The 20499-nt window shown below is 47.7% G+C and overlaps 1 protein-coding gene across 1 annotated transcript in view; it reads left to right on the top strand.

The window, feature by feature from the left end:
* The window catches only part of B4GALNT3 (beta-1,4-N-acetyl-galactosaminyltransferase 3), a 126726-nt gene that overhangs the window by 85664 nt on the left and 20563 nt on the right, over positions 1-20499 (top strand). The window contains exons 4-9 of the mRNA XM_019489554.2: positions 12744-12839; positions 13365-13455; positions 14711-14811; positions 15109-15176; positions 16929-17007; positions 17456-17522. Coding sequence (XP_019345099.1) covers positions 12744-12839; positions 13365-13455; positions 14711-14811; positions 15109-15176; positions 16929-17007; positions 17456-17522 — 502 coding nt within the window. The remainder of the gene's footprint in view (positions 1-12743; positions 12840-13364; positions 13456-14710; positions 14812-15108; positions 15177-16928; positions 17008-17455; positions 17523-20499) is intronic.

Raw genomic sequence — 20499 nt, forward strand, 5'->3', positions numbered from 1 at the left:
GTCTAGGTGTCTGAGAAACACCTGATGGCCACTGGTGGGGGTTCATTTCAACTGAACTGAGCCTACAGGCAAGAATTGACCACCTGCCCACAGTCACAAGTTCCCCTCTGTGGTTAGTGGAGACCTAGGAGCTGTGCTTCTCACTGTTCTCCTACTTACTTTAGACCAGTGGTTCTCCAGCTTTGCAGACTTGAGGCAGCTCTCCTCAGACTAGAGGCACCCCTCAGAAAACATCAGCTCCTAATTTTCACTCATTTTTTGACTACAGAAAAATAATAAAGCATTGCTTGTGTTGCAAGGGACTCAGAAAAACCACAACAGTTCTTTCTAAATGCTTTGAATAGTTCAGATTCCTGTTTGGTTTATCTTGTGAATCATGTTTGCACACCTCCTAGTGCTAACACTGTTCAGCACCCTGTGGCACTCTTGAAAGCATCTCAAGGGACCCCAGGGTCCCATTACACCCTGGCTGGGTGCATCTACATGAGATGTTTACTGCGGAGTTATCTAATTAGCTCTGCAGTAAAGCCTCAGAATCTACATGTGTGGCCCTATTAGGACTCAGGAAACTAATTAATTCTGCCATGGGTTAGTACTTGTAAACACAAGTGCTATCCTGCAGTGACATTCTTTAGTGCACAGCAACATACAGGTAGACACTGACAAAGCTGGTTGCGGCACAAGAGTGCTTCAGTGTGGGGGCTGCCTGGTGGAAAGCCTCACACCAGAGTCCCTCATGCCCCAGTAGGGCAGCCATCATAGAGGGCATTCCGGTTTTCTGCTACTCTGTCCCCTGTCCTCTGTTGATACAAAACTGGATGCCTTTATGTCCTCTCATTGAAGAGAAAAATAAAGGACATAAAGGCATCCGGTTTCATATCAATAGAGGACAGAGGACAACTGGAGTATCCTCTGTGATGGCCAACCTATGCCCCAGCCAGCCACTCCACAGCACATTGAGCTGAATTGGAGCAGCCCTACGCTGGCATGCTGACCCCCGGGGCTCCCTGCCAGCTGGGGCTGCTCCAACCCAGCTCAGTGTGCTGTGATCCCAGGTGCACATGTAAATGCTGTGTCCAGGAGCAATAAACTCTGGTGCAACAGTGAATTGCAAATCACTGTATTAGGCCCTGTATGTCTAGTTTGAGGGAGGTGGCTGTCAAGCAGATCTTCTGCTTTTCTTCCTTCCAGGGGAATCTGCTGCTCCCCAACAGTTCCTTCTTTATATCTATACAGAAAACATTTCCCACTCTGGTGCTGGTTGTGGTGCAGTCTCTGAACGCAGAGGATCAGCAGAGCCAGCTCCCAGGGTTGTAGGTATAACTGCACAGCCCTAAAAGCAGTCAAGTACTCCATTATTAGGCTGTTCACACTGTGGTGGCATAACACAGCTACTGAGGAGTCAAGCAGAGCTATATTTAGCTCAGGTCTCTGCTTCAGGCTGGAAAGCAGCTTGCTCTCCTGTTAATCACCTGTTGAAAGTTGTAGAGGCAGGTGGATTAAGTGAAGAGCGAAACTTCCATAACTCAGCACAAATTAATTACACAGGATCTATGATCCCATTGTGCCCCATCCACTCTCCCTATGACCTCCCTAAGAACATAATTGCAGGCCAGTTCCTGCAGTGAACAGGGCAGTTCCTCTCTCACAGGTCATGAAGCTGGCTTCATTTGAACAGAAGGTGGCTGTGCCTGACAAACATGAATAATTAAGAGGGTTTCAGGGTGAATGTACAGCAGCACTGTGCAGAGGGAAGGGGAAGAGAGAGAGAGGTCCCACCTGCAGTTTGAGGACATGAAATGTATGTTGGTTGGCTGAGGGATTTTTGGTTTTGGAAATGCATTAAGAGGGAGACTGCACTAAGGAAACAGGTGCCAGCTTCATCTGTGGGATAAGTTTGTATTTAATGTACACACTTCTCTTGTGTGGGAGAGGGGAATTCAATCTTGTCCATTTACTGCTGGCCTCTCTGCACCTGTAAAATGCTTCTACATTCCCAAACCTCTCTGCAACAATATAGTCAGTCACCACATACTCTTTCCTACAGTAGACTGAGACTTGACAGGGAGCTGTCACTGCATGAGCCAAGGAGGAGAGGGAGTGCCTCTCAGTTGAGGTACCCACCCAAGCCAGGGAGAATGGAAGAGGTTCCCTCCAGAGGTTAGCAGAGGTGTAGGAGCTGGGCTACCACTGCTTCCCCCTTACTCCCTCTCCTGCACCTCACCTCCTCCTACTCTGTCCCACCTGAGGGAGATGACAGAGGTCTGTCAAAACAGAATGAGAGCACCTTCTCTCCTGCTGCCGCCTCCTCCTCCTCCTCCTCATCATCATCATTGATATTCATAATAAGATGCTAGGGCTACCTCTTTGAAGGTTGCTAGAAAGGAGTAATGGAAAATGTCAGCAGTGGTCCCAGACCCTGGCAGGGTCTCACAAGGCCCATCTCTCTGGAGCCCCAGCCAGCATCTGCAGGCAGCTGTTAGAAGAAAAGACTTCAGGAGTCAAACTCTCAGTGAAATGCAGAAACACAAATTTGCTCAGTTTTACACAACCTGCCCCCGCACACGAGGGCCACTGCTACACTGGCAGGTGACCAAGATCACTCATGGGTGGGGAGATACAGGTTCAGCCTGTACACCAGGGAGGAGGAGATTGTGCTTGTAATCATAGGGAGGCATTTTGAAGAGTGGTAGATGTGGTTCAGTCTCCACCAGTCAAGGACAGGCACCTTGAAATCTTCAAAGCAGCATCAAGTTTGTTTCTCCTTGCTGATGCTGAGCTCGTACACAGCCTGTCAGCGAGTAATGCAGCCTTCTATCTCTGGCTACTGTGGAAAGTTGCGTCTCATCTGACCGGGTTTTAATGCTTCATGCTTTTGTCCCCTCCCATCTAAGTGATAACAGTGCAGTGTAGCTGGTCTTACAAGCAACCAGCCTTGAGATTAGCTCAGAAAATGACAGCTTGCCTCCTTGCTGCACAGGTTGCTACCTGAACCTCATCCCAGCATAGTAGTCACCCATGCACAGCAAGTATAAAGCCATTTGTTTTCAAGAGCCTTAGCTTTTTGGGTGCAGCACAGCCGTGCTTGTCTCTGCGAGATTGACTGCCCTTAGCAACTGTACTTGTCATACACAATGGAATTTTTCTGGGGACTTCCCCAAGAGTATACAACAGGAATTAAAAATGTCTGTAAACGTTGCCATCCCCTGCTCTGTCCATACCATATACTTCTGCAGTGTGGTCTTCCCAAACAACACCACAAGTCACAGCAGCTACCAAAGACAGCTCAAGTGTTTTAAAAACCCACCACATGCCTTAAACCTCTTCCCCAGGACTTGACCATTGAGGACCCCATCTGAAAGATGCTAGTCACTTTGTTTCATTAACTCTTGAGAGTGTCTGAATACTAGCAGCAAAAAACTTGGTACAAGAACTTGAGTACTAGTTTGCTGACTTGCCGTGTTCTGCCCTGGGTGGAGTCTTGCTTAGAAATTATAGATGGGATTTTCAGAAGTACTCAATATTGATCTCGCTGTTCCCACTGGCTTTAAAAGAAGTTTTACTCTAGATGTCAGTAGAGGCAGAATTTGCCTCTTTTTTTTTTAAGATCTCACCCTCCAAGCTCACTCAGTTTTCTGCATTTTCCTCAGAGGCGGCTTACCACTGGGAGAGAGGCAGAGAGAGGTCCCAGAGAGAAAGGTCCTACCTTTAGTTTGAGGATATGAAATATATGTTGGTTGGCTTTGGTGAAAATAGAAATTAGCAATCATGATCACTTGGGTCCTAATGCTGCAATGCATCCCACTTTGGGAAGCACTTACACATGTGTTTAAAATTAAGGACATGCTGTCCCCAGATCATGGTTTATTCCTGGATGCATGTCCATGATGCTCAATACATATATCCCTGGCCTATAAGCTAATGTCTTTTCCCAGTCTGGCAAAGGTCAAGCCAGTACCCCCATGCAGGGGGTCCCTTCCTCCTCTTCTGTTTACCGTCAGGTGTCAGCTTGCTCAGGGGACATAATGGGTCTTTGTGCCTAACTTGTCTTGATGGATTCTCACAAGTGCCCAGCTCCAGAAGCACTGCAGTGATGTCCAGCTGCTAGCTCTTGAATGTTGCCCAGTCAGGGGAGCTGGCGGAGGCAAGAGGAGGGGCCACGGCTGTTGTGAGGAGACAGAAGAGTCTTACAAACTCAGCTCAGGGAATTTCCAATCGGCAGCACAATGTCTCCATTCTTCCCTGGCTCAGACCTTCTTTATGTCCCAGTTTATCTTCCCCAGTGCTATGCATTTTTCAGATTGCATGCAGCTGATTTGCCCATGAGATGCCAAGCAGTCAGAGATTAAATTAGGAGAGGCTTTCCCTCCCCTCCTGCTCCAGTTACAGTCCACAGGGTCACATCTCTAGGGCTGTGACCCTCCCCTCCCATCCTCCCTCCCGCCTGCCCCCTCCCCTCTATCCCTTCAGTGCTCCTTCTTGTGTCAACTCTGGTGCTTGACTGAATCCCTCCTCTTAGCCTTTCCTCCCCAGGCTACTTGCCTGAAGTGTTTATTTTGTGGTGTGTCCCAGTTTTAATGCTACTGGGGACACAGGACTACAGGCAAAAAGGAGTTTGTACTTTGTGGATTAGAGCCTGCCTGTCTGAGGTTGTTTTGCCCAGGCAGGCTGGATGCTGGGGCCTGATAACCTAGAATTCCTTGCTAGTGTAAGTGGAATATCTGTGACTCTTAACACAGAAACAGGGGTTCATGCTTACCAGTGCTAATTCAGCACATGACACTGTGGGAGTCTGCAGCCTCCTATCCCTACCCCTGCAGATACAAATGCTGCTGAATCAGCACAGACAGAGAGTCCAGTCCTAACTCATGCTTTCCCCATCCCACTTACCAATGTTAAGCTTTAGCTTAATGACTTCTGGCTGTCTGCATTGCTGCAGTTCCTCCTTCTCTGCTCAGAGCCTTTTGCATCGGGGCTTCTGCAACCAGTCTAAGATGATAGTCTGCTATAAACTGTCCACATAGCACCTTTCCCTTTTGGAACTGGCACAAGTTCTCCTTTGAGCACTAGTGCAGACAGCTGCTGGACCTTCTTGTGTACCCCATGGAAATAGTCTGAAAATAGGAGAAGGAACATGGAAGGGAGACATGCAGGTGGCAAAAGGAGTGCTCTGAACTAGAAATCCCAGAAGGCCCCCAGCATGGCCCAGAAAAAAGGCTGCTCAGGGAGTGTGCAAGCAGCAGAGTGCCTCTGCTGGCGTGTGGGGAGGGCAGGGTAGGGACTAGGGGATAATCCCACAGCCTGGGACACTGGCAGTATGGGAAGATTCAAAAGATGACAACAGGCCAGCAGTAGAGTAGACAAGAGAGCCCGGTGCAATGGATTTGGCATGGAACTGGAAGTTGGGACTCCCAAATTCTCTCTGGGTGCTGTCACTGACTCACCATGTCACATCTAGGAGGTAAATTTGTCCAAACTTTTCAGAGTGACTGCTGCTTTGGGATGCTTCTATTTGGGAGGGCGAGGGCACTCAGGCTCCTGCGCATAAGCCTTGATTCTCTGATGAGCTCAGCTCAGAAAACCAGGTCCATGTTGTCTCGGGCTGGATCACCTGTATCGAAAGCCATCTTTGAACATATCTTGTCAACCTCTGGTTACCTCACAGGCCCAGGTGTAACATGGAAATGACAGTGTCACTCACTCACCATCACGATCTGCAGTGAAAAGTCCCTTGTAGTAGTTTTTATTATCCTGTGGCAAAGAAGATCCAAATAGCAGCCAAAATAGTTTCTCAGCTGCTTCCTGTGGAGATCTGTGACGTGAGATGGAGGAGCAGAGGGAAAACCAGGGTGATAGGGTTTCCAAGCAGCTGCTGTGTTGATGACTCCCAGGGACCTAAAATTAAAGCCCAGCTCAGTTTTCAATCGGGGAGCAGTGGCTGCTGCAGCCAGCACGTGTCTGTTGATAACATTCTTCTCTTTCCTTCCAGAGGGACCTGTTCTCTGCATTTCTGTCTTTCAGAGGCAAACCCAGACTGCTCCAGCTCAGGCAGGACTCTGCTGAGTCTGTGCGCTATTGTGCTTATGATTTATCCTTTATTTTTTCTCAGAGCTGGGAGCTTAGTGAGGGGGAGGCCTCGTACATTAGCTCTTACCACAGGCTCCTTTCAGGTTCTCTCGTAAAGCCTTTCGGCAGAGTCAGGGTTTCATTGACATTTGCACCCTTTACACTGTTTAGATGGTAAGGAGTTCCTAGTGTAACTGATCCTTAGGATTTTCTGTACTAGACCATGCCACTGGGCTCAGTCCAACATGGGACCTTTCACATCAAAATACAACTCTATCTCATTGGAGATGCTGATGAATTTGCTCACTGTAATTTTATAACTCTGCTCCCTGCCCCACTCCACCGCTGGCTGTTTAAAAATAACCAAACCTGTAAAACTCTTTAAAGGTAGAAACTATCTCTTGCAGCGTCTGTACAGCTCCCCGCATACTGGTGCTCCTGGGTTGGGTCATGAGAGCACTGCTAGCAACACTACTGCCCCAGTTTATCAGACTATGGATTCAGCTGTGGTGTTTGTCTTTGGGTGTGCCTCACACCCAGTACTTCCAAGGAGGACCTTGCAACAATTGTGAACCTGTTCCCAACCAATGAAATTTTGGAATGGTTCAGTTGTTATGTGTCTGTACCTTTTAAATGACAATCAGGCCATGAATGATGCTCCCAGTTAGTTGCTTAGTAGTGGGAGAGGAGAATTCCAGTAGCAGTCAGCAAGTGCTGTGGAGCATGAAACCAGCATACCCTTTATGTAATGTCTGTGATGTGACAAGGGGTGGATAACCAGGTAACCAGCCCCTCTTCTCATCCCGCACCCCCCCACCACTCTTAGCTGGAGTGCAAGGAAATCAGCTGCTGCCAGCCCAGCCTCTGTTCTGCTGCTGTTCAGGGTGCAGAGCCTGGTAGTTATGCCTCTACTTAATCTGTTTAGTAGTCAAAATACAGTAATTGGAAATTCAGCCTCTTAGTGCCGTATGCTTCTTGCCAGCTTCCTTCAAATGTGAGTTACACCAAGGCTGGTGTGGTTTAAGTCTTATCTAGTCAAGTCTTATCTCTGTTACCTGATTGCAGACTTAGTTCTGACTCCCTTGAGGTCTTGGGCCTAGAGAACAGCCTGTCATTCTGCCTTGTCATTAACTATAATGTGGCTGTAGAACCACAGAGGAACAGTCAAGGCTGCCTCTAGCTGTTCTTCTTGAAGAAGCATTTCATACAGTAATGTGCTTGCTCTTTGCAGGACATAGATGTGCACATGAGAGTGAAAAGCAGCATTGGTTAGTGGTTAACAGGAAAACGATTCATCAGGTGACCTGAGTTCTAGGCTGGACTCCACCACTGACTTGCTTCAGGAACATGATTAAGTCAGTTTGCCACTGTGGCACATCTGTGACATGGAAATAATAACACTTACCTCCTTTAGGAAAGTAATTTGAAGATCCTGGGGTGTGAATCTGTATCCAAGTGCAGAGTAGTACCATTGTCCAGTCACTTCTTACAAAGACATTTCATAGTGGTTATCTGACAGTGAATGACTTCTGTCCCTGTTCTCTGCTTTCTACAATGTTCCTGATGATGAGCCCATCCCAAGTTCAAGCAAACTCACTGTCATGGATGGGCTGTGCTGCTCCTCCCTATTGCTATGCAAAATCACCTTTCTTCCATATTCTTTTCCCTCTGTCTCTGATCAGCAGAACTTTGGTTAAGGGAAATCAGTAGAGGAAAAAAGCAGGGAGCAATGGGCTGCAGAGTACACACCAAACCCAAACACAGCAAGTGGAATACCCATGGCAAAAGCACTCCTCACAGCAGGAGACAGCCAAGTGCTGATAAGTACCAAGTCAGGAACAGAAGAAGATGTACACATGCACAAGACAGAATGTGTTAAGAAATGGCCAGAACACACAGCTCACATGGTTGTGACTGAGCTGATGTGCAGACCAAAGTTCATTATCGACTTTTCCCTCAGGGCACAGTTTTTATTAGTGGGACAAAAACTGGGGCACAGTATAAAAAAATATCAAGTAATTCCTCTCCACAGTGTACATGACAGGCCCAGAGGTTTTCCTCTTCTTCTTAGGATCACAGGAAAGTAGGGCTGGAAGGGTCATCATGAGGTCAGCCAGTTCAGCCCCCTGCTCAAGGCAGGATCATCCCTGACTAAATCATCCCAGTCCCCGATCTAAAGGATGGATCCCAAGCAAGGTCAGCAAGAGCTCAACTGAACAGGAAGGTTTCCTTAAGTGACTGTGTTACAGCCAAGGCCCTCCTTACTGACCTTTTTTAAGACCCAACCAGGCTTCATGCTATCACATGATACCTAGTTCATTAATTCCAGGTAGGCTTCCTTTCCCACTCCTTGAAGGCTCCTGCAGATCCTTGCCCACTCCCAAGGCAAGCTCAACTTCCTGCACGCTTATCCAGAGCAATGCTTTTCTCCTTTCAAGCAACCACCCAAGTCCCCAACCTCACATAACTCTCTGCAAGGAGGAGTTTAGTGCCCAGCTGTTTTAGCTCCTTTCAACTCCTGTTCCCTTTTGTGACTTATGACCTTGTCCCTTGAGGAGCACCTTTCTTCTACATCCTGCAAGCAACCTGCCACCCCACTCTCTGTAGCAGGGGTGAGCAAAATGCGGCCCACGGGCCAGATGCGGCCTGCCAGGCCATTCTATCCAGCCCGCAGGGCCCCTAAAAAATTAGAAAATTAATAGTTATCTGTCACTGGCTGCCTGTCATGCGTCCCTTGATGACTTGCCAAAACTCAGTAAGCGGCCCTCTCCCTGAAATAATTGCCTACCCCTGCTCTGTAGGCTGCTCAGTTATGCAGAGACTTCAGCCCAATTCTTGTCGGTCACAGAAACATTTTCCGCTTGGTCTGCTGAGTCGCTACACGAGCCACTGCGGCCCCCTCTATATATTACAGGCATTGCACAATTAACTAGGAAATTGCATAATTATTTCAAGACCAGCTACACATGCAAAGTAGCTATCACACGATAAAAAGCTCCAACCATCTATAAAGCGAGGCCTCAAAAATGTGTACTGACCCTATAGCTGGTTGCTGTTGAGCTTTAATTTGCACATGTAGCAGGGTCTCCCCTGTGGCCCGGAGTCCCATCACCTGACAGAACTCCCAGCCACAAGGGTGCACCTTGCCTAGCATAAAAATCCCAAACCCTGGGAATTGAAACCCCCAGCCCATATGGGCTCTCAGTTCAGCCTCTCACCCACAGCGGGGACCAAGAGACCCCACAACTGACTGGGCTGTCAGCCCCAGCTGCGACTCACATGTAACAGGAAGCTAGAGCTGCAGCAAATGATGGGGCTCCCAGTCAGGGCTGCACCTCACATTTAGCCGGGATCGAGAGCCCCATCAGTTGCTGGGCTCTTGGTCCTGGCTACATGCAAGGAGCAGCCTGGACCAGGACCCCTGTCAACTGTGGGGTTTCTCAGCCCCTGCTGTGGAGCCCCCTCGTCAAAGGGAGCTCTCAGCCATGAGAGTCTGTTTCTTGCCAGTGCAGGAGGAGCCCAGGATTGGGCTCCCCCTGCGCCAGCAATATGGCACAATTGGATCTAATATGTGATCTCACAATCACAGTTGTGTGGATCCCACAATATCACACCTTTACCTGAACACGTAAAGGGGGGCTGCTGCCCATACCTTTTTGACACCCTCCTCCACATCCCTGCTCCATAACAGAACCCGTCCCTCCTCCCACTTCACTTCTGGCACAGGGAGCTGATGAGTTCATTTCTCTCTCTCCTTCTCTTTCTCTGATTGTCAGTCCTCAGAGCTAGTTCTCTTAGATAACAGGGATTTTGCACACACCCCGTGTATCCCAGGGCCATTACTCAGTCCCACACTATGATTGTGTCCAAAGGGGATGCTCTTGCTGCATGTCTCACATGAGCCCCTGGGATGAGACCCGCTGTCATGGCTGGATGATACACTTTGCATGCAGTGTTGGGGGCAAGCTCTTGGTAGGGGATTTCAGCATACCCAGTTGGCTGAAAGAGCACTGCGTGTAAACTGGTCTACTGCTGGGTCTCTACAATGCTATAATGGGTCTTATACCAGGCAAGGAGATTAAGACACGGTAGTCCTCAATTAAAAGCAAGTTTATTAAACCCTAACAGATACAATTCTAATTAAAACTGAAGCAGCATTAGCAGTTAAAAATTTTAGGTTTGTAGCTCATCAAAGCAGATGCTCACCACCCCATGATGTTGCGAACGTAGCTTCATCGGTTGGTCAGTCCGTGAAGTCTTGTCCAGAGCTCCTGGTTTCCAAGTCTGATATTGAGACAGGATCTTGAACAGGATCTCTTCAGACTTTCTTCAGGAGTGTTCCCAAGGGTACACTCTCTCACCTCTCTTTATATACCATATAGCTTGCATTTCTTAATACATAAAATTCACTTAAGCCTTCCTCCTAATGCATATTAATAATGCTTCTGTTTGCCAAGTATGGTTACCTTTAACTGGAATTTTCTATTCTGAGGTAACCTTTTCATTCCTAGGTGGGATTAGGTTTTGCTCTGACTGTTCCTCTTTTGCCCAGGTTATATTTATTCAACTTAGTTAGCCAACTTCCTGATTTGTTTTAAGTCAGGGACAGTATTTTTCTGTCTGCTCCTTTCACTGGGTGCGTGTCTTGACCACAGTTCAAGCTAAGCATTAGAGCTGTGCGAAGCTTTGGTCCCTGATTCGATTTGGTAGAGATTTGGCCCGATTCGGTGGCTGAATCTCTGAAGCTAAATCGAATCAGAGGACCCTTTAATCTCTCTGAATCGAATCGGAACCCTCCAAATTGATTCGGAGAGATTTGTAAAGATTCAGAGATTCAGACATAGACACAGCTTTAAATGTTTTGTCTATGTACCTCAAGGTAGCAGGTGGCTTGTGAGTGCTGCAATGCTGGGGTGCATGGAGCATCCCACAGAAGCGCAGGAGGTTCCCCAATGCACTCTGCAGCAGACCCGGAAGTGGACCAGAAGCACTTCTGGTCCACTTCCAGGTACACTGGGGAGCGTGCTGGGGAGCTCCCGTGTACTCCCCCCGGCTTTGCAACCAGTGCCTCCTGGGTCTGGGGCGCACCCAGGGTCCCCCTGCGGCCAATCACCGAACTGGAGAGGCGTGGGGGGGCCCCCAGTGCGCTCCCTGGTGGACCCAGAAGTGGACTGGAAGTACTTCCAGTCCACTTCTGGGTTCACCGCAAGCACATGGAGGGTCCCCCTCACTCCTGTGGGATGCTCCATCTGCCTCAGCATTGCAGCGTTCATAAGCCACACTGATACCCTAAGGTATGTAGAAAAACCATTTAAAGCTGTGCCTATGTCCGAATCAGCATTGAATCCTCAGTTTCGGATTCAGCCGAATTAAATCAGGGACAGTGATTCGGATCAACAAATCAAATCACTGTCCCTGATTCGGGCTGAATCCGAATCGAATAGGGCCCACCTCGCGCGCCCCTACTAAGCATGCAGCTTGAGCTAAACACAAGTCAAACCCAGGCCCGAAAGCCTCTAGATCCCAACAAGTCACCCCTCTGATAACTCCTCCATGGAAGGATTATCACACCAATGTACTTCGTCTTCATGGAGTGTACACGTGTTCGTTCCTCCAATATAAGCACTTGTAGTGGGGGTCTTGTAGAGGTTAACAAAAACTCTGTAACTGATAAACTTGGCAGCATGTACAGCCAGTTAAAACAACAGCAAAGATGATAGCAATTTGGATGCCAATTATCACCACAATGGGGTTCACAAACCCCTTGGGTAGTATGACTCCATCCAAGCAAAACTTCCTACCAAGAATGTCTCGCTGCTCTTTGGACTTTTTCCAATACCTGAAAACCTTTTTATTATTATGTTTAATCTATACCCTGGTTTCACAATTGTGCTGTTTAATAGAATTTACCATAGCATGCACATCTGGAATAGACAAAACTTGTTTTAACATTGGCAAGTTTAAACAGAACTGAATTGGAGTAATGTTTTCATAAACCCATGATTTAGCCCAGACACTGTGTGTTGTCCAGTGAGGCACAAAGTATTTAAAATCACAGATTTTGGTAGATGAAACATTACAAAAACATTGGTTAATGGAAAATGCCATTAAATACAACCATATTTGATCAAGCATTACATAGGGACAGTGTGTTCATACACAAATGCACCCTTTTTCAGCATAAATTACTGCAGAATGATGTTCACTAATCATGTGAAAAACACATTGTTGCACGTCATGTTGCTCATATAGATTATGATCTTCACACACATATCCCACATGGTAGGAAGCTCCCCAGCCCCTGGAAAGAGATGCCTCACAGAGCTCATGTCAGGCTCTTGCTTCAGGGCAAAGCTTACTGATTAAACCTCAGCTTGAGCAAGATGCCTACATAAAGTAGTTCTGCTGCCCAACGTGGTCCACCAAGTGCTCTGGCACCTGCAGCTCAGCCACTTATATGGGCTGTCACTGACTTTTATATGGACCAAGCTATCACCTGATCCCTAGCAGGGCTGAGACTGTCTTTCTTTGACTGGCTCCTCAAAAACTGAACATGTCACTTTCTCTCAGTTATGTGCAGATCACCCACATGCAAGGTACTGACACAGGTAAACAGAGGGCAGGTCGGGATTGAGCCATTCATAGGGTTACCTCTTTGTGCTTTTATCTTCCTCCAGTTCCAGGGCCAGGCCAATCTCCATGTGTTTGAGGATTGGTGTGGCAGCTCCATTGAGCAGCTCAGAAGGAACCTCCACTTCCCACTCTACCCCCATGTGAGTACCTGTAGAGAACCCATCCCCTCTGCAAATGCTGCACACCTTTACTCCAGACCTTCTGCTCCTCTTTGCTTTACTGTGCCCTCCCTCTTCCTTGTCCTCCCATTCCCACATCTCCCTCCTCCTGTGGGGAACTGTGCCTTGAAGGAGATCTTGCAAGGGCCAATGGAATCCATTGCCATGCAACATGAGGCTCATGACATGTGTCTTAGAACTCTGACACTGAATGAAGCAGACTTCTGTCCAAGTGGTTAGTGGACAATAAGTCCCATTCTCATGTTCATGACCTCTTTCCAGGGCCCTTCATTCACCTTTCTCCTCCCTTACCTGTACTGCACCTTGTACTGCCCTATTCTTGTACTGTATCCTATTGTTCCTCCTAGTCCTACCTCCACTAGTCCCTCATCTCCTCTCTTCCATTCCTTTTGTCCATCTCCTCCTACATCAGTCCCGGCCCTCCTCTCTCTTGCCATTCCCTTCCTGTTTCCATCCTACTTTGTCACTTTTTTCTTCCACCCTTAGACACGAACCACCCTGAAGAAGTTGGCAGTGTCACCCAAATGGACCAACTACGGGCTCCGCATATTTGGCTATCTGCACCCTTTCACTGACGGTGAGGAGGCACTGAAGCCAGTTGGGGTTCTTGTGCTGCATCCTCTTTCCCTTGTCTTCTCCTTCCCTGCCTGAGGCTAGACAGAAATGTGCTCATCTAGGAAAGCCCCACAGAATGTCTCTCCAGCCAGGTGCAGAGGATTCTGTCCAACTCTGAAAAAGCAGGGAGTCTCAGTAGCATAGATCAAATGCACCTGGTTGTCACTGGAAAGGGAAATACAGATTTGTCATTATAAGGAAACGGCTATCCTGCATACACAGCACCTGTGTAAGTACCCACAGACACGCTTCCCATGAGCATGTGAATGCTGGTACAAACACACAAATTAGCCACATGTGCATGTGTAAATTAACACACTTGTGCATTGACATGCACATGACTCCATTCATACACATCCATCCTCACAAATGCATGCACCCTGTGCCCCCATCTGTATCCACTTACCCTGCCCTAAATGTCCATTCACAGGCTTCTAGCCATGCACAGCTTCCTTGCTGGTACCTCTCCCATCCATTGGCCCTTGAGCCCCCATGCATTCATTCTGAACAGAACCCCAAGCACCCACACATGGCTGCAGCTGCATATCTGGACTTTCTATTGTACCCATCACATTCCCAGATGTGATGCCCAGAGTATGTCTATAAAGCCCCAGGCAGTATTGTATTAGCTTTGTCTGAGCTAATCAGCTCTAAGAAGAGCCAGGCTTCACTACTTCTGGTTTGGAGCTCTCTCTTCCTATCACTGCCTTGTGCAATAGAGCCATGTCCAGAGTCTCTATCTTTTTCACGCGTGCGTGCACACACACACACACACACACACACACACACACACACACACACACACAGAGTCTCTCACTCTCTGTCTCTCTCTCATGCACACACACATACACTCTCTTTCTCTCTCGCTCGCTTTCTCTCTCTCTCTTTTCCAAAAGAGTCACTGAAAGAAATCTGCATGGACTCCTCCCCTTCCATGTTAGATTTCAACCAAGGTCAGCGCAAGACGGGTGACTAACCAACTTCTCTGAGGGCAAGAAAACAGTCAGCGTTTTATTTACAACTGAAAGGTGAGGGTTAAAAGCACTGGCAGTGTTTGGTAGCTCAGGGAGAGTCCCAGACAGCAATGGAGGGAGTAGATGGGTCAAGGGTAAATGCTGTGTCAGTCCCAGTGGGAGGCAGGGATCAGGACAGGAGTGGAAGCATTTTTTCTTTCTAGCAACGCAGAGCACCATTTTTCTCTGGAAATCTCTTGGCAGGGGACTTTCAATTTGCCATTGCTGCTGATGACAATGCTGAGTTCTGGTTGAGTTCAGATGAAAGGATCTCTGGCCTCCAGCTTCTGGCTAGCGTAGGCAAGGTACAGTGTACACTGCATGGCTTCTTCAGTCACTGTTTTTAATGTTCCTATGGGGATGAAAATCCTTATACCTTATACTCTGCTTCAGGAGGGAGGAGTGGTGGCTGGGACAGCCAGGCCTCCCACTTGACAACCTGGCAGTGGCTTTGTGGGGGCCTGGGCTATACTCAGTGGACCTGGTCCCATCTCCAGCTACCTGAGGACAGTTTACTAAGTGGATGGGGCTCAGTTCTCCCCTCTGTGTAATAACTAGTGGCAAAGGGCCTTGTAACCCAGGCATTTTCTGTCCTCACACAGACTGGGAAGGAGTGGACGGCACCAGGAGAATTTGGGAAGTTCCAAAACCAGCAATCAAGGCCAGTGAGGTGAGTGGGCAGGGGTGAGGCTGGACGCTGCAGGCTCCATGCATGCTGCATCATGTCTTGCCCCATCCTGGTGTTTGGCTTTATTGGTTTCTCAAATAACAGGCTTCACTGGCCATCTTTGGTTTTCACTTACTGTGTTCGGGGCTCCTCTTCTTTGTCACCTTATTTGGTCACCTTAGCTGGGGGGGTCAACACTGAATTTGTTCATTTTTGAAATGGTCTCTAAAAAAAGAATCTATTGGCTATGCAGTGAGGCAGGGCTGGGACCCCTGTTGCAGGCCCATCTCCAAAGCTTCTCTTTGCTAGGAACTCAACTCAAGTCAAGGCTTGACTGTGCCTGCTCACTTCCCTTGCCAACCAGATGCAAAATCCTCTCAGTTGTATGTTGTGGGTAGCATTGCTCCAGGCAGCTAACTCAAGGCTATGGGGCAAGCCTTGAATGAGCTTCCTTCAGGTGCTGCTCACTTCAGCTTGCTCCTGTGTACATGGAGACTAGGGCCTTTTCCCAGTGCCACAGGATCCCATTACCTCTGCTGTCTACCTGTTCTGTTTCCAGATGGTCCCAGTAACACCTACCACTGTATGAAAATGATATTGTCCCCAGGCCTGTAGGATTCCCAGCCCCAGCAACTTTACTCATCTCTTCTAGAAAGTGCTGAATGCCCCACTAAGAACCAAGTGGGTAGAGACCAACACCAAAGCACTCTTGGAGCTTCATTAAGCAACCAGAGGCTACAGCTTTGGGAGCAAGAACAGAGAAGCAAAGCTGAGTTACAAGATACCAAATAGATTGGCAAAAATGGTGATCTTAGGCACCAGGCCATAATGTAGGGAAATCCAGGGTTCTAAGGTGGCCTACTGAAAGCCTAGGGCTAATAGCCCACAATCTGGTAATACTCTGATGTGCTTCAGGTCCTTTGCTGTAGCATCCAGGATCCCAGTAGATGAGGAGTCACATGGAATCCAGTGCTCAAAGACAGAAGTGTTGTCAGCTTTTATACTGTTTGGTATTTTGTTGAGAGCCTCAACTCCTGGAGGTGTGGGATAGCAGATTAGCTTTCTCTTTGGGAAAAATGGCAAGGAAATGCCTAGACTTTGTAGATATGGCAGAAAGTAAGGAAAGAATCTGGTATTTTACTTATGATTTCTGTGAACGTGTGATTTTTGAATATTTGAAAGAGGAAGAGACCTAATGCATGGGGAACACACCTAATAATGGGAAATCTCCAAAATTATTATAAAACTGCTCAGATGCTTACCCAATGCAGCCAATGTATGATAAAATGGTTAACATCTGCCCCCTGGTGGCTGCCTGTCAGAACTCCCTGAAGACTATGGTTTTGTGTTTCTCTCACTTTAAAGTGGTAAGAATAAATGAAATTAATCTAAACTCCTCCAGAATCTCAAAAGTACTCTCCAGAGTTTTCCACCTAGCAACTGACCAGGACTCACAGAATCCTGATACACCAAACCCAGCAGACAAGATTAACATTCAGGTATCTAGAATAATTAGCTGGAGGTAGAGGATCACCTTGCTGCTTTGAGGAGAGGGTGTGAAAAATTCTAGCTGGGAACATTTTCTCAAAGAAAAGAGTGATCTGACAAAATTGTAAGTACATCCTGCCTGCAGCGTCTGTATTTCCCATCCCGTGACAGGTTAAACCCAGTCCTGCTTAGTTTAAGAGCAAACAAAGCCACAGCCCAAGGTAGTGTAGTTGTTCAGTAAGAGATGTGAGTTTTTCTCCTCTCCAGATTAGCAGCTTCCGGCAGGTACTACTTTGAAGTGCTGCATAAACAGGATGACAAAGGAACAGATCATGTGGAGGTGGCGGTAAGTGTGCCTGGCTGGCTAACCATGTCCTGCACATTCACTGATGGGGCTTGAGAGGAAAGCTTGGTGACAACTGGACTCCACTCACAGCCTCTGACCCCATTCTTCCTGGGATATCTCTGCTCCCATTCCAAGCCCTTACCCTGTCCTGTGTGGGACAGCCTTGTTGGCCTCCTGACCCCTGTTCTCATTCTGTGTGGGACAGCATCACTCTATCCCTAGCTTCTCTTTTCAGCCATTTTCCATCCTTTCCTGCTATTAGGCTGAGTACCAGGATTTTTGGTTTTCTCCTAATCCCTTTCTGTGTGAGGAAGATTCTACTAATTTGGGGAAGGGAATGTTAGAGGTCCCACATGGTTACAAACAGATGCACACCCAGTACTTTTCTGCTTAATAAATTACCGTAATTCCATAAGCACTTCATATTTATTTCTTTTTTCTGTTGCAGTGGCGACTGAATGACCCAGAAGCCAAGTTGACAGTCATAGACTCCCAATACCTCTCCCTTTTTGCTAGTAAGTATCCCCACCATAGCCTTGTCTTTGTTCCTCATTGTTCATTCAACAGCACTACAGGTGCTTCACAGCTGATCACAGTCCATTCAGACACTACAGATAATGTTATGTGTAAGCAGTGTTACAAGCACTGGCTGGAGGTTTAAAGTAGAAGTCACAGGGAGAACTCTGGCCAATTTTGTGGAACAGTATCAAACGCAGAGGGTGCATCTACACATCGCTGTATGGCAACATTGCTATGGTGCTGTGTTTTTGTACTGCCTTCTGGAAGTACTAAAACATGGTTCAGTATGGGTGGTTACTGTGCTGTGCACACAGTGCATGGTTAGATTTTTCCACTATAGCGATGTAGCTGGCAATTGTGTAGACCTGTGTGATCGCTACATCACCATAGTGTGCCGTACAGCAATGTAGTGCGTCACTACATCACTGTAGGGTTATGTATAGACACACCCGGAGAGGCTCAGGGAGTGGGATTTTAGTCTTGTTTAGAGAGATTTGGAGTCAGTCACCAGAGAGGAGAGATGGATCTGACCAAGGCAAGGAAGAAACCATTCCAGATGGTGAAAGTAACACATGACAAAGATCTGCTGCTTGCTATGCGAAGGCAAAAGGAGTCTACAATTCAGAAGCCAAGGGATGGTCAGGAATGAGGAGGTTGGGTTTGTGGGTAATTTCTAAGACTACAGGGAAACTTCATGCTGGATACTGGACTGGGAAGCTGCTAAAAATGTCAGAGGATGCTGTTGCTGCAAACAGCCTCCCTCCCCACACCCAACCCATTCCAACTCTGCTGTAAGTGTCTTACTAGCTTGTTGCTCTGATTGTCACCCATCAGTCCATCCTCTTCCAGAAGTCTTTCCTCTAGTTTCCCCCTCTCCTTCACATCAGACACAAACTTTGCTTTTACCTTTAAGACCATTCACGCTGCCGCTCTAGGAACCTCATTTCCTTTTTGCCAACATTCTCAGACTTTACCATTCACCAACTTCAGCTTCGCTCTCAAATGCCTCTGAGTACTGTCCCAAACTACTCTTTTCATGTGTAGAAAATGTCCTTGTGTCCTTCAGACAACCCCTATTTTGCCTTCTTTGAGACCCACATCCTGCTGCAATGTTTTCAGAACCTGGCCAAGTAACCATGCCTAGGCATGAGCGGTATCAGTCTCCTCTCTTCATCTTACTTCTCCTTTATTCTTACAAAGTACCCGTAGAATGTGAGCCCAGCACATCCCCGTCACTGGGAATGGCACCGGAAACTTGCATCTTCCCCTGGCATCTCCTGCCTACTGCCACTGTAGGCTTGGCAGTAGACTGTCTCTTTTAGGACTCATCCTTCCAGCCAAATCATGCTTGATCCCACTCCCATAGTGTGAATCCTTATCCTCACAAATGAAGTGAACAGTGTCACAAATAGTGTTTGATATCAAGATTGCATCCTGGGATTCCTCTTCCGTTCTTTTCTTTTCAGAGTAAGATGACCCAGGGTTTCTCCCCAGTGCCCCTTTACACCCACCTCTCCCTCCCCACACTTGAAGAAAATCCCTGTAGCAGGTTGCTGCCTCAGGGCCTATTCAGCCAGGCTTTTACCCCTTGGCTAAGCATCTCTCAGCTAGCCACAGTAGCATGCAGTCTTTAAACCTGCTGCCCTTTGCTGTCTGGAGTTCCTCCCAGCCTACCCCAGTCATATACAGGCTTTTATCACACAAAGTGAACAAACCACATCTTTATTGCACTGGCCTCTGGGATGAGCCTGCTGTGGCCTCAGCCTTCCTTTCACAGGCTTGTCCTCTTCATACCCCAGAGGCCTCCTGCCTCTGGTGTTTCTACTCCACCTCCCGAGATGGTTCTTCCTGCTGGGTTTTTTTTTCTAGAATAGAAAACTAGAATAGAGTTTCTGGTCTGTCCTCAGATTAATAAGGGGTACCCCAGGGAGCTGTGGACTCAATGTATAGGCCTTGAGGTGACCTGGCCAAGGGAAGTTCACCTGCCTCCAACCCTGTAGTGTCTGTACCAAGTTTGGACAGCAGACATGCTCCGCAAGCGTTGCAACTTTTGACCCAGTCACAGGGTTCACCTGGGTCATTTTGGGGCCAGGCTTGGTCAAGCAGGGAGGGGGGCTCTGGCTGCACTCATAGCAACTCTGTGCATCTTTTGGGCATGCTTGTTTGGGATGCCATGGGACAGTGTGTACCTGCTGTTCATAAAACGGACATGCTTTAGGTTTTCAGTCAGGTTCAATGAACCCCACTTGTCAGTTTTATGTAAAAGCAGTGAGCGAATTAATGGCATTATGAGGGACAGTCAAGCCATAGACAGCCACAAAGGGATGTTTTAGAGATGTGTGGTGGGGGGCCACAGAAGTCTTGCTCCCAGAGAGACTTGTTTCCTGTAACCACCCCTCCTTTAAAAACTTGGTGTTTTGGGTTTTTTGGGGATTATCCCTGAAATCTGTCAAGTACACAGCGGAAAAGAGGCAGGTGCTGAGCAGAGGACTGAATGGACAAACCCCGAAACCCAAGGGCAGCCAGTCACCTCTCCTGGCTGAAAGCATCCCCCACAACAAAATCATACCAGCACCCCCTCAAGGGAGATCCCCACCACCCACAGCAGCCACCACCAGCAATACTGATGTACCACTGATCACTAAAGCACTGCTAAGCATACCTTGATTGAAAAAACAGAAACTTATAAAAATAAAACTTTAATTCAAATATAAATAAATTAAAAACCAACCAAACAGCAAACACAGAAACACTGCTGAATACCCAGTCCCCTATCACACAATTAGAAAGCAGTAAATAAAAGGAAAGATCCAAAATGCCCCCTTCAGAGTCCTCTCAAAAACCGTAATCCCAGCAGAGCAGGGGCAACCCTCTTCACAAAATGACAGTCATGCTGCAGGGGAAGCTAAAGAAGATGGGGGGAGGCTGCCCCATACTTCCAAACTCACTTTCCTCACCTCCCCTTACAGGCTA

This window comes from Alligator mississippiensis, chromosome 4, assembly GCF_030867095.1.
Source record: "Alligator mississippiensis isolate rAllMis1 chromosome 4, rAllMis1, whole genome shotgun sequence".
Classification (NCBI taxonomy): domain Eukaryota; kingdom Metazoa; phylum Chordata; order Crocodylia; family Alligatoridae; genus Alligator; species Alligator mississippiensis.